Below are 13,654 nucleotides of genomic sequence, written 5' to 3'. Positions count from 1 at the left end.
CTGCTAGGCAGGATAACGGGATTTGATGTGAAAGTGCTTGAGTTTTTTTCAGAGCAGTAAAATGGTGTGTAGATAGACCAATTTATTCTTTGATACTGGTTAACCTTGCTGGCTTACAGGAATTTTAAATGGTCCCTGCCTAGTAACCTCTTTGAGGTTTAGTCATTCATTTTGAATCAGTTGGCATCTTTGACTCAAGTCTTTGATAGTATATACTTTAATTTCCTGGGAATGAGATATAATATTTGAAAGAAAAAGTAAGATAGTTGAAAATATCCCCAAATTGATCAGTTCTTATGAAAATACCTGTTTTCTTCTTGTGACTCAAAACCCTTCAGGATCTGACCTTTTAGATACATAGCAGATAAAATGAAGTAGGTTGTCTTGCTTTGCTCTTAAGTGGTTCTCCAGAAGTTTACTGGTCACACATCATAAAAAAAACCTTATCCCCCTCTCTGATGTAAAATATGGTTGAATCCAGACTTTGGTGTGAGGAACTGTTAATTTCCACTTTCTTTGTCCCTGAGGGCAAAAGGGGGTGACTAATACTTCAAGGGTTAGGTTTACAGGAGAGAGAAAAATACATAGTGTTCAAAATGAGGGTTTTTTTTTTCTTTGAAGAATAGATGGTTTAAAACAGATCAGGTAGTTGGGAGATTAAAGATGAACATGATGATTAAAATCCTTATTTTTTCAAGAAATTTTGCATAACTTTTAATGCATTATGTGCTTCGGAGAAAACAGTTACTGGTTAACAGTCTTTCTTCATGAATTTTAGAAGATGACATTCCTTTTCCCCCAAAGGAGAGTGAGGTCCATACTAAATACAGATATAAAAGAAATTTTGTAGAGCAGACATTTTCTAATCGATGTGCTCAAGGGTGAGTTAATGTCTGTCTCAGTTCAGTTAGTTCAGTTGCTCAGTTGTATCCGACTCTTTGCGACCCCATGGATTGCAGCACACGAGGCTTCCCTGTCCAGCACCAATTCCTGGAACTTGCTCAGACTAATGTATGTCAAGTCGGTGATGCCATCCAACCACCTCATCCTCTGTCATCCCCTTCTCCTGCCTTCAGTCTTTCCCAGCATCATGGTCTTTTCCAATGAGTTAGTTCTTTGCATCAAGTGGCCAAAGTATTGGAGTTTCAGCTTCAACGTCAGTCCTTTCAATGAATATTCAGGACTGATTTTCTTTAGGACTGACTGGCTTAATCTCCTCGCAGTCCAAGGGACTCAAGCGTCTTCTCCAATACCACAGTTGAAAAGCATCAATTGTTTGGTGCTCAGCTTTCTTCATGGTTCTGCTCTCACATCCACACATGACTGCCGGAAAAACCATAGATAGCTTTGATTAGACGAACCTTTGTCGGCAAGGTAGTGTATGTCTAGTCATGGCAAGAGAGAGTAGGATCATAAAGGGTTACATATCTGTTTACCACTTAATCATTAGTATCCTGCCCGGGCAGTCAGTCTGGGGCGGTGGGCCTGTGGGATTGTCTCACCACAGCTTCTTTGCTATACATGGGAGAGGGAACCATATCAGAGGCTGACATTCCCGAGAAAGAAGGATGCGTTAAAAACTCACAGAATAAAGCCTTTGAAAAGGAAAGTTGATGAGATGAAGTGCTTCCACCACCGGCAGTGGGGACAGTGGGCCAGGAGCCATGTAATCTCCCACGCACCATCCCCTTTTGTAGCTGCTGGAAGCTCTGGAGTCCTCTGATCTGCTGTCCTCCTGGTTAGACTTGTCACAACCTCATTCTCTTCCTGTTGACTGTCGTCCTCTGATTGGTCTGGAGTCTTGTGTGGTTAGCTGTCAGTGGCAGCTCCAGCCTGCTTCCCCGTATTTATCCATGGGAGCTCCCGTGGCAGAATGCAGGAGCTGCGTCAGGTTCCATATCAGCCAAATAAGGACGTAAATCTCCGTCCAGTAAGAACCTCATCAGTTACCAATTAAAGCAAGGCATGGTAGTGTGGTGTTTTTTTTTTTTTCTTTTTAAAGCATAGTTTCAGTAATATATTTATTTAAACCTTAGACATTATAAAAAATCAATGTTTGGGATCTTAACTACTTGGCCAAATTAACACTGGATATAGACCAACAGTTTCACGCTGGAGTTTCTGGGCCTTCTAGGAGCACCCATGTGCTGAAGGAAGGCAAAGAGCTACAGAATTTCTAGAAAGTCTTATAGTTGCCTCTGAATATTCTTTCCCCCTGGCACCCCAGGAGTCAAAGCTCTCGTTTTCGTAAGTAATTTGCATGCTGTTACTCAGACTGAATTCTGATTCTTGAGGTTGGGATGTCTTTTGTTGGATGTGCTGTGTGCTTTTCTAACTTGTGTTAGAAATGATTTAGCCTTGATTTTAAAAATTACTTCCTGAATGTGAAGAGACACTACCTCTGAAATGGAATTAAAGAACAAATTACCATGGCTCACTCAATAAAGCTTCTATTAGATTTGAATTAAGCTCTATTATAACAATTCTGATTTTGTAGTATAAGCAATACCCATATGAGTTATTTCTGTGGTATGATACCAAGCACCTTTGGGAAAAAGTGCAAAGCAAACTTTATAGACAATTACATTGGTCAGAATGTTTATTAGTAGGCAGTTAAAGAATTCTTAAAAGACAAAAAGAACCATCTGTTAGCATTGATCTAAACTGGAGAAAAAATGAAATTACTTACATGTTTGGGCTAGAGGTATTAATATTCGAAAGATTCTGGGAAACGGGTGAGGCTTTGCAGATTTGCACAGCGCAGTCAAGAAGGAGGGTCAAGTTAGAGAAGCGCAGAATTTAGTAACACTCTGGCTTTTCCAGCCGTACTGGTTGTTCTCAGATGCCCCTCATACGGAAATGCCAAAGATAGCAACAACTGGGTGTCAAACAGCTGTGGGTCCTGGTCTGAGGGCCATGTGATCTTGTATCCATTTACTCAGGATTGTTTGCTGACTCTTAGCTGCCATGAACCACCCCCCAACTTGGTTTTCTCACTGGCTGTTTATTTGCCATTTGCATGTTGCACTTAATTTAAAAATGCATTGACATAGCATCTATAGTATTTACATTGTGACTTTACCCAAATAAAGATTATTCCTTTCAGAGCACTTTTCATTCTAAGTTGTATCTTAGTGCTTTTGTATTTGATGTTGCATTGAATTACTTAAGTTGACAGCAAGGTTAGTGATTTGGAGATTTTATTAGCTACATGGCTCTTAAGTCAGTTTTTGTGGCTCTGATTTTTCTAGCTAGTCTTCTACTTTGTAAATGCTAATTCAGCCTCAGTATGAGATTTAAGCAATGGCAGTTACATTCCTAAAGGGGAAGCTAAGGCTCAAGGATGGCAAGTCAGATCCAAAAATGAAGCACGTGTCAGCTACCAAGCCTAAAATAGAAGCTGTGTTTAAATGATGATCCTGTGATGTGACACAACCTTTATGCCTCATCCAATATTGGTGTTTGGGATAGCAAAGTGTAAAGTGATGATAAAATATAAAACCCTTTTAAAAGAGTAGTTTAGAAATCTGTAACCATGCATCAGTCAACACATTTGGTTTTATCTATGAAAGAAAAAGATTTGATTGATCTCTTAGGCCCTGCTGCTCTACATGCTCTTTTTTTTAATTTCTGGTCAGAGTCATTCCCTTCAGAATGCTCCATGAAGTATATTTGGAATTCAGTATATCTAAAGTGCTTCAGTAGTATCTTATCTAAAATACTCAGGGAGTTAGTTGTTCTTGTTAATTAAAATTTCAGAATAACTGAAATGCCCTTTTAGTTTTAGACTTTTAAAAAAATTTTAACTAGTCCATAACTTTACAAGCCCCCTGCTTTTCTTAGCTAGGGTTCTGATGGCATTTTTTTTTTTTTTTTACAAGTACTAATAGGTTTTTAGGTATTGCTAGGAAATTTATGGGTTTTAATGTTTTTAGAATGCAGTTTAATCTGTTTATTAAATGATTGATTACCATTTACCATTTCTGAGTTTGGTTTCTCCTAACTCTAATCACATTTCTCTTTATTTGGTAGCTGTGTATTAAAGGAAATTTTTAAAATGTTAAGAGGAAGTCAATAGTGTTGCCATATATAGGCAGGCATGAAGCTTATTACATTGCTTTTTACTAAAGTTCAGATAGATACGAGGATTTTTAACCTCAGTTTTATGTTAGTGTTCTTATTATCAACAGCTTCAAATCCCTTTGAAAATAGTGAGATTTAAATCCTAGATAAAATATTTTAGATATTGGCTTCTAAACTTGGCACTGGACATTTGAAGAATAGAATGGGTACTTACCCTACAGAGTGTTCAGTCAGTTGAGGAAATCAAAGAAGTAAGCAAATAAATGTGAAGAAATAGTACAGATGTTATGATGGAAGAAAGTATAGCATCCAGCAAGGGCACAAAGGAAAGACAGGTTGGAGGTGAGGTTTGAGCTGAGTCTTCACAAAGGGTTAGGGAAGGTGATGGAGAAGAAAGGTCACACAGGAAAGGGGCAGTGATCTCAGAAGCAAGAGGCCTGCTTCCAGCTCTGCACCTAGCTAATGTGTGATTTTGGGCATTTACCTTCTGAACTTCAGTTTCCTCATTTGTGGAATGAAAAGGGGCTTAAATGAGAGCATGTCTAAAATCCTTTCTCAATCAAAAAATCACACACCACTATTAGACTCATTTTATGAAAAGAGATGACTGTGAAAGAGAAAACTTTGAGAGCAATTGGAATTTGTGTTCCTATAACCTTCTTTTCATGTAATTAAGATGCCACAAGGTCTCTGTTGTGCTAGAGAGACAACTTAAAAAGAGAACTTTTCAATATGTTCTGATTTTTTCAGCGTAGCTTGAACTTATGCTGTCATTAGAGAATATTACCTTAAATGTAAACCACAATTTCAGAATTAACTACGTAAGTGGGCAAAATCTAAAGGAGCTCGGGGGAGGAAACCTCAGAGGTCCTGAAGTTTAGCCTCCAACAGCTGAAACATTTCTCTCTGTATCATCTCAGTTTGCTAAGATTTTGTCCTGAGGTCTCAGAGCCAGTCTGTAATGACTAAAGGATATATTTAAGATATGAACTTCTAGCATATTGAAGGGGAATATAAGAAGTATAGTTTTGTATTATAAGCCTATTCTATTAGAATAGTTCACAATATTTTCTTCTTCTCTTAGAATCTTTATGACCACAGGCTTGCTTGGCATAATTTTATCTTTTTATGTGTTTAAACATAGTCATCTTGTACAAAGGATTTGAGAAGTCTCACCAGAATATGAAATATTTAAAAATCAACTACAAAATTAAAAAAAAAAAAAGAGAGACCCAGGGGAAATATAGACAAAATTGAGAAATCTGAGCAGGAGGAAGGAGCATGTTCTGATAAGCAGGGTATGATAGCGTTAAAATTGTGCTTGACTCTGAGCTCCCTGGTAAGCAAAGCAGAAAGAAGAGTTACAGTGTCATCCCCCAAAGGAAAAGCTAACTTCTCTAGCCCTTCATCTGACAGTCATATGTGTGGGTGGGTCTTTACGGGCCGGCCCAGCTTCCTGTGGGCTGTGATGTGAAGGCCAGCTCCCCAGCCCAGCCTCTCTGGCTTAACAGCAGTGTTTTCTTCCAGGGACAATGAAACGTTCTTCCCAGGACAGCGGCTCTCGCAACATTCCTGAAGATAGAAAGCTTTACGTTGTGGATTCCATAAACGATCTGAACAAACTAAACCTCTGTCCTGCCGGATCACAGCAGCTGTTCCGTACGTGTGCCCTCCCAGGCCTGGCGGCCAGTCCTGGCTTCTGGGTCACCTAAAAATAGCCAGCGCTGAGCTGGGCCTGTGGGTGTGGTGGGGGCGGGGTGGGCACTAGAGTTGCTGTTGAGTATTAGGCAATGTTTGCTTTTGCTCTCTGAAGACTTGCCAGGCTATGGGCTTTCCTGGCTCTTAAGCAGGATTCAAACTCTTATCTTCAAAAGTTCTGAGAAGTTTCCTGTGGAGTTTCTCTCCCTGGAAAGGAGTGGAGGCTGCGAGATGGCCTCCGAGAGGCTAATGCATGCCTCTTGGCTGCTTCTGTGGCTTCTGGGGACCACAGCCAGGTTACTGAGTGTGCCCACTTTCCTAGACAGGTCTGACTTCATAGCAGATTGCTGAGAAAATGTTCCACACATTTATCTAGTATAACAAAGATCATTCATGTTCTGTTGGGCAGAAAAGTCATCTTCAACTTTTTAAATGTACAAATCTCCTCAATGAACACATTAGAAAGAAGAGGGGGAAAACAAAAATACACTAAATACTAAATGCTACTTGTGTATCTTGTCCCCTAAATATTATAAATGAGCTCTATCAGGTTATTTGTGCCCTATCTTTTCTAGTTTAAATGCTGACCTTTCAACTCAGGGGGTAAATGTCCACTTGATGTTTCACATGTACTCGAAACTCATACTGTCCCAATTTTATGTCTATTATTTCTCTTCTGTATCCTTTTTGAATGCTTGTTTTTCTCTTTCATTCATTCAGAATTTCACCGGTTTTTACTACAGTTGGTCTTAATAAAGGTTGGTGTTTGAGTGCCAGCTTATGCCTTGGCTGTGATTAGGAAGGAAAAGCTGTGGAGGGTGTGAGGCAGGATATCTTTATAAAGCATGGGACCTCTGCCCCCCTCTCTCCGTAATCAAGCAGTAGAGGGTGTGGGACTGATACATAGTAGGAGAAAATACAGAAGGTAATTCAAGGATCTCCATGATCCCAAGTTTCTGTATTTATTTTTCAATTTAATTTGGGTGTTATTAAGCAAATAGGCCTTACAAAGCAGCGACCAAATGCAGACAGTTCATGGTTTGGGTGAGCCAAGCATAGTTGCATTCTCAGTTCAACAGCAAAGCGTTTAAGAGAATCTTGCTTTCAGAGCGTGTCCATCCTGAAAACAACTTTAAGAAACCAAGTACATTAGGCTCATTTTGATGTTGTTGTGTAAAGAGATGTAGGAATAGCTGGTTATTTTTATAGGAAATAAAGTTTTCTGGGAGATATATCAGAATGCTCAGACTTTCACTCAGAGTAAGTGGCCCACAGCCAGCTGTGTTGTATTCTTGGGTCGCTTTGGGGAAAAGGGCAATAGAGCCTCTGTCACTCCAAGTCCTTAACTTCTTTACACCACCCCATCCCCACCCCATGCAAAAGAAAGATCCATGTCTGGCTACACCAGTGTTAACACGATCGTCAAAGAATTTTCCAAACAGGGGTTATAGAGACAGCTTGACCAGGCTTGTTCTTTGAATATACTAATGTAAAAGAAGGTGAAAATTTCTCAAAGAGCACTAGTGCAAAGACATTTCTAAAGTATACGTCTCTTTTCAGAGTGATCAGAGGGAAAACGGGTGTGTATCCCTTACTCACACCTTTTTTTTTCTCTTTTTTAAATTTTATTGGAGTATAGTTGATTTACAATGTTGTATCATCTTACGTCTCTAACTCTGGGGGACTGTTCAGTTCACTGACAGCCTGTATGCTGAGGAGTCCTTTTTTTGTTGTTGTTGTTGTTATTTCACATCAGCTCTAGAGGAGAAACTCCAGGACGTCAGCACTGATTCAGGAAATGGAAGCCACAGTCTGTTTTTGGTGGGGCTGATCATCGTGCTGATCATCAGCCTGACACTGGTTTCCTTTGTGATATTTCTGATAGGTAGGTACCATTCATCACTGCTTTGCCCTTACTTGACAGCTGCTTGTTTAGCTTTGCTTCCGTAAGGAGGCAGTGCCTCCTGCACCCAGAACTGCCACTGAAGGATGAGATGGCGCGAATGCCCCGGGCACCCTGCTGCTCTGGGTGGGTTACTGGGGCACACAGAAACCCTCCTTGCCAGATATTGTTTCTGTACCACTTTAATTTCTCACCCAGAGTCCCTAGCTGCTAATGGTAGGCAGCTTATCCTAGTTAATTCTGGGTTTTCTTAATCCAACACACAGTTTCTCCATGAATTCGGCCTGTAACTTTCCATCACTCTCCCAGTTTTCCTCACTTTCCTGAAATGGGTTAGAAGCACCAGCTGGGCTTTGCAAGGGCCCAGAGGCAGGGCTGGGATGTGAAGCGATCGCTTGTCTACTGCATGACCCTGTCTGGGCTGGTGTCCCGCCTGTCCTCGTCCCGGCCCCGCACGTCCGCCCTTGAGCGGCGGCCACGCTTTCCCACACAGCTCCTCAGCCAGGAGATGCCCGGAGCCCCAGTGCCCCGCTTCTCCGCCTCAGGTTGGGGCGGGGTGCTGTCCACTCAATGCTGCGCTCTCCTTGTGCGTGTTGCCCCTTCAGGGGAGCCCCCGTGCTCTCTCTGAGCAGTCCCTGTAGACCACCGTCTGGAGTCACTTCAGTTCTCTCCCACACCCGCCAAGAGTGGAAGAGCCGAGAAGAGGGAGCCATCCTTGATACCTGTTTGCCTGCATCCACCACAGTCATTGCTTCTGCCCCGCAGGCCTTGTAGCCTTCACAAAGCCTAAATGAGAAGTGGATTCCACGTGTTTGAAATGCCTCTAATTCAAGTTCACTCAGGATTAGTGGAGGTAGCAGTGGTGGTGATGGGAGGTGGGCAGAGGGCATGCCTCTCACAGCTTCTAACCTTTTCCCTTTTCCTCCCCAAAACTTCATCTCCCATCCAGCTTAAAGCTCTATCTCTGGTCTAGGTTTCAGAGCTGGCGTGAAGGGGTGATGTAATTTAATTGCTTCTCTGTCACCCTGCTAATGCCCTTTTGCACTTAGAAGCTACAGTGTGAACTCTCCTTACAGTAACGGTGCCCTTGGATCTGATTATTCTATGGAGGATGGGCAGGAAAGACGGCGTGGATTACTCTTCAGAAATGTTATACCACAAAATTGGATGCTGCAAATATCATCCTGCCTCACTGTCTGGGGAAATGACTGAGTTAAACTATTGGGAAATTTTAGGTTTGTCATCTCTACAGGGAAGCAGCCCAGAGGGACTGCTTTCTTTTTTGGGAAAAGGCTAAGGGTAATGATAATTAAAAATATGATGTATTGGGTTCTCACTCTCTTCCAGGCACCATGGTAAACATTCATGTCTGCTCACTACCTCATAACGATTCTATTGTGTGGGACCTGTTGTTATTCTGGTTTTATCAATACTGAAACTAAAGCTTAGATTAATTACTGTGCTGAAGGTCCACAGACAAGGGTGCCTAATCAGGGCTCAGAGACACCCCTGCCTGACATCAAATACCATGTTATTTATTACCATCTTATACCCTCTTTTATGAATAGGATTTATTTTATGTTTGCTTCTAGGGTTTTATATTAAGGGCAAAGTCATATCAAGAGACAGAAAGAAGATGGGAATAAAGAAGAATGTCTTTTTATTGGACAATTCCTCTGTGCCAGATGCATTAAATTCATTATCTTAAATCTTTACCCTTCAGGGTAGTGTCTAATATTTCTATTTTACTGATGAAAGGTGAAAGCCCAGAGAGTTTAACTCTCCCTGTTTATTTAGCTAATCCGAGGCAGGACTGGGATTCATACTCTGGCCCATCTGCCTCCAGAACTCCTGGCACTCCACTGCCTTTTGCAGTAACAATAAGAGGCTTCCGGTGGTTTGCAGATAAACTTTAGCCCAACCTAAGACCAGAGCTGGCATGTGCCTGCATGCTTAGTCACTCAGTTGTGTCTGACTCTTTGCGACTCCATGGACTATAGCCTGCCAGGTTCCTCTGTCCATGGGGATTCTTACCATGCCCTCCTCCAGGGGATCTCCCCAACCCAGAGATCAAACCCAGGTCTCCCGCATTGCAGGTGGATTCTTTACCATCTGAGCCAACAGGGAAGCCCTGTTGGCACAGGCCTCGGTAAATGAACTTGGCCTGTGCTCATCTTTGAAGAGAGAAACTTTCTGCTCTCACTGGGATTTGGTGCACATTTGTATCATTTTAACTGAAGTGTAAGAACTTATATCTGGCATTTTTATGCAAGAGAAATAGGCTATTTTACACTGATTACATTGATTAAACTACTGGGCCTTGTGTTTTTGTCACAATCGCTGTTCTGAAGAGGAATACCGGCCAGCAAGGGTAGATTACCCAGGATGCTTACCTGCCTCTGTAGGTTTACAGGGGCCAAGCAATGTTAGATACTAGGTGTGTGGGATGTGATTAAGTATTGCCTTCATTTAAGAAAGGGTTCCATGGTCTAGTGAGTTTGAGAATTGCTGGGTTGGTAATACTCAAGGTATTTTATTTTACTTTTTGTGAATTTCCAAAGTGCAAGTCAGTATGTGATTTTTCTCTAATGTTTTTGCATATAGAATCCTTTTTCTCTTTTGGAATTTAATTTGGAGGTAATATACTGTGGAACAGACTTAGTCCAACATGCCTGCTACTTCCTTTTGTGTTTGACTCATGTAGAAGGTTCCAGAGAGAGGAAAGGATGTCGCATGCTATGGATTTCCTTGTTTCACACTTCTCTCCAGCAGCGAGTGGTGTTTCTTCTGTCTGGCTCTGCGCCAACACACTCATGTTCTAGACCACAGTTCATCCAAACGTAATTTTCAGACACAAAGGGGAGGTAGCTTCTGGGCAGCAGTTTGTCCCAAGGCCGGAAGGTGAAGTTCTGACACCTTCCCACAGTAGTTTTTGGGTCACTCAGTGGTATGTCACCACCTTCATTAGTTCCTGAAAGCTATCTTGGAAAACACTTGCCTGAAATGGAAATAATACAGAGTCCACGTATTAAATACTGATTTTGTGCTGCCTTTCTTGGAAATTTTAACTGCCAAGTAGGCCTCAGAGTGTTCCACTTCCTGGCTTACTCAATACCCAGGGGTTCTATTTATTTTGTAAATATGGTCTCTCTGCTCTCAAAATGGCTGGGGAGAATTATTATTATACATTCATTATGGACTAGTAATTTAGAACCAGGAGACCTATGGGTTGGAACCCAAAATATCTCACCTCCCAAATGATGAGTGAAAAGCCTTTGCTGAGAACGGGTCTCAGAATGAGATAACATAACAATCCCTTCTCCAGGGATAATCAGACACTGGCAGTTTTCCTGTGGTTGTTCATGCAGTGTCTTTCTCAGCCAAAATCTGAGCAGAGCTGCCAAAGGTAGTCAAGTCTGGCACAAAAGGGTTGTAAAAATAATTCACTTCATAGGAAACTTCAGCAGTTTCTCTCCTGGGCCTCTGGGCTGCATGGGTCATTGGAGCAGAGGATTTGCCAAGAGGGCATCTCAGCTTCCAGCTGAGCACCCCCATGGGCTCTGATGAGTTGCAATGGAACACTCTGGAAACCAGCATAACGCTGTCTATTTTTCACTTTTAAGTTCAAACCGGCAACAAGATGGAGGATGTGTCAAGACGACTAGCAGCTGAAGGAAAGGACATAGATGATCTTAAGAAAATCAACAGCATCATCGTAAAGCGACTCAACCAGCTGGACTCAGAACAGAACTAAAGAAATGAATCGTCCAAGAGCAACTGCTAACACCTGAGCTTCTCACGGTCCAGGGAGGGTGTAGGGTTTAAGAACCACCAAGGGCATTTCTGTGGGTCATGAAAGGCTGAGTTTCTTTTACAGGGATGGGAGCAACTCCAAGGCAAGGGGGGCTGGGGGCAGCTGCCAGAAAGGGGCTCGTTTTGTGGCAGCGTCCTTCAGCTTTCGCAGGATCAAGGGTGGCAGGCACGGAGGAGAAACAACAGTAAATGAGAAAGGGAATTTGGCTCTGCATGTCAGCTTCTTCTACCAAAGGAGATTTGTCACCAAAATAAGGTCACGGTGGCCAGTAAAGTTCATGGCCCCTCATGTATCTTTATGAACTCCCGGGAAAGCCTAAGGGATTTCTTGAATTGTTTGTATTCAAAGGAATCAGGTGATAATTCTTTTCAATAAAACAGATTCTGCTCAGGTGATTATACTTGACTCTTACTTCTTCAGGGATGGGGGATGGATCGACTCAGAGCTATTTGCCTACAGGTATTTGTTGATAGTAGTTAAGTGTATATGGTAGGTGGGTACCACAAGAGAGAGCCTGAGTTATTAAAATAATGTTTATTGAGCTATTGCTTTTTGCAAACCACTGTATTCTACAGAAGCTTACATTCAAGTGGGGAACAAAGGAGATATGTAGTTATATATAGATAAATAAGCTTTTTGACTTTCCGACAGGAAAAAAAATCCTTCAGTACCCGGTGATTGATTTTGCAGAAATCTGATAGGTTTATAAGTTATAGGTTTATTAAATTACAGTGAGAAATTGTATATTTGGAATATTTGGAACCTGCCTTGTTTCAGCAAAAAAGGTAAGGCACAGAGTTTGTGAAATTAGATATGTTGCAATATAAATGAGTTTAAGAGCACGAATCTTAGAAAATGTTTACTATAAATATACTGTGTAAGTCTGTTGTGTGAAATATATTATTGTTCTATCATTTTGAGTTCATTAAAAACATTTGAAAAAAAATTTGAGTTTATTCTAAAGTTATATACATAAAAACACATTTTGTAACAGTAAATATTAATGAAATAAACACAAGATGTTTCACCTATTCATTTTTACACTCAACCCTTTCTAAAGTTAATTTTTAATGTATTTATTTATTTTAATTTATTTATTTTTTATTGAAGGATAATTGCTTTACAATATTGTATTGGTTTCTGCCATACATCAACATGAATTAGCCATAGGTATATGTATGTCCCCTTCCTCTTGAAGCTCTCTCCCACTCAAAAACATTTGTACTGCATAGTTATTTTTTTAAAATTGATGTCATGCAGGATATTTTAAAACTGAAATTTGTATTTATTGGAAAATTATTATTGACCTGTTGATGTGGTGTGGCAAAATTATTTGCCAAGATTTGTTGTAACATTGTGTCAGAGACCACAGATGAGCTGATGCAACAACTCTTTAAAAATAGCCATTTTTCTTTGAACTCATTTGTTCTTGTAATGCTTTTTTCCCCCTTTCTACCTACAAAGTGGATATTTTGTGCTCAGTAATAAGTGATCTTTATTGTAAGAAATACATGATTTTTATAATGTGAAGTAGTATAGTGCCTGATGCATCATTTCATCCATCTTTTTGGGTCCGTCCTGTTGGATTTGCACTGTCCTGCCTGTATGGTGTCTATAGAGCCATAGTCATCCACACAGCCTGGGGAACTCCAGGCACCCTAGCTCCAGGTATTTTAATTCACAGACTCACAACTTGTATTGATGGTGTTTTATATTTTAAAATATTGCTGGCTACATGTAGTCTCCTTTTTTGCAACACAGGGATTTAAATTTGCTATTAAAGTTATTATTGGAGCAACTGGAATAATATGAATAGGGTCTGTAGGTTAGATAGTGGTATTATGTCAGTGTTAATTCCCTGATTTAATAATCATATCATGGTTATATGAGAATCTTTGTTTTAGGAAACACAGATGTATGCATTTAAGGAAAAAGTGACATCATGTCTTCAATTCCAAAATGGTTTGGAAAATAAAAGTGTGTGTGTGTGTGTATGTTTAAAGGAACTATGGTAAATGTTAACATTTGGAAAATTTTTATTTAATAAAATCATGCAACAACCTAGGTGTCCATTGACAGATGAATGGATAAAGAGGTCTTGTTACATATATATAATGGAATATTACTTAGCCATAAAAAGGAATGAATTTGCATCA

The 13,654-nt window shown here is 40.6% G+C and overlaps 1 protein-coding gene across 1 annotated transcript; it reads left to right on the top strand.

Moving 5' to 3' along the window:
• The first annotated feature begins 1,867 nt into the window (after positions 1-1,867).
• Positions 1,868-11,893, top strand: LSMEM1 (leucine rich single-pass membrane protein 1). Its single transcript, XM_065939332.1, has 4 exons — positions 1,868-2,247; positions 5,611-5,742; positions 7,538-7,666; positions 11,308-11,893. Exons 2-4 carry the CDS (start codon positions 5,616-5,618, stop codon positions 11,436-11,438), a joined length of 387 nt encoding a protein of 128 aa, XP_065795404.1. The 5' UTR covers positions 1,868-2,247; positions 5,611-5,615; the 3' UTR covers positions 11,439-11,893.
• The last annotated feature ends 1,761 nt before the right edge of the window (positions 11,894-13,654 follow it).

The sequence above is a fragment of the Muntiacus reevesi genome, chromosome 6 (assembly GCF_963930625.1).
Source record: "Muntiacus reevesi chromosome 6, mMunRee1.1, whole genome shotgun sequence".
NCBI lineage: Eukaryota > Metazoa > Chordata > Mammalia > Artiodactyla > Cervidae > Muntiacus > Muntiacus reevesi.
The sequence above is the reverse complement of the archived record's forward strand: the minus strand, read 5'-3'. Positions and strand labels throughout refer to the sequence as shown.

Bases quoted from the DNA above. Each gene is read 5' to 3' on its own strand.
- LSMEM1 (XM_065939332.1), top strand. From the start codon at position 5,616: ATGAAACGTTCTTCCCAGGACAGCGGCTCTCGCAACATTCCTGAAGAT. The intron at 5,743-7,537 runs GTACGTGTGCCC...ATTTCACATCAG, and splicing joins CGGATCACAGCAGCTGTTCC to CTCTAGAGGAGAAACTCCAG. The intron at 7,667-11,307 runs GTAGGTACCATT...TTCACTTTTAAG, and splicing joins CTTTGTGATATTTCTGATAG to TTCAAACCGGCAACAAGATG.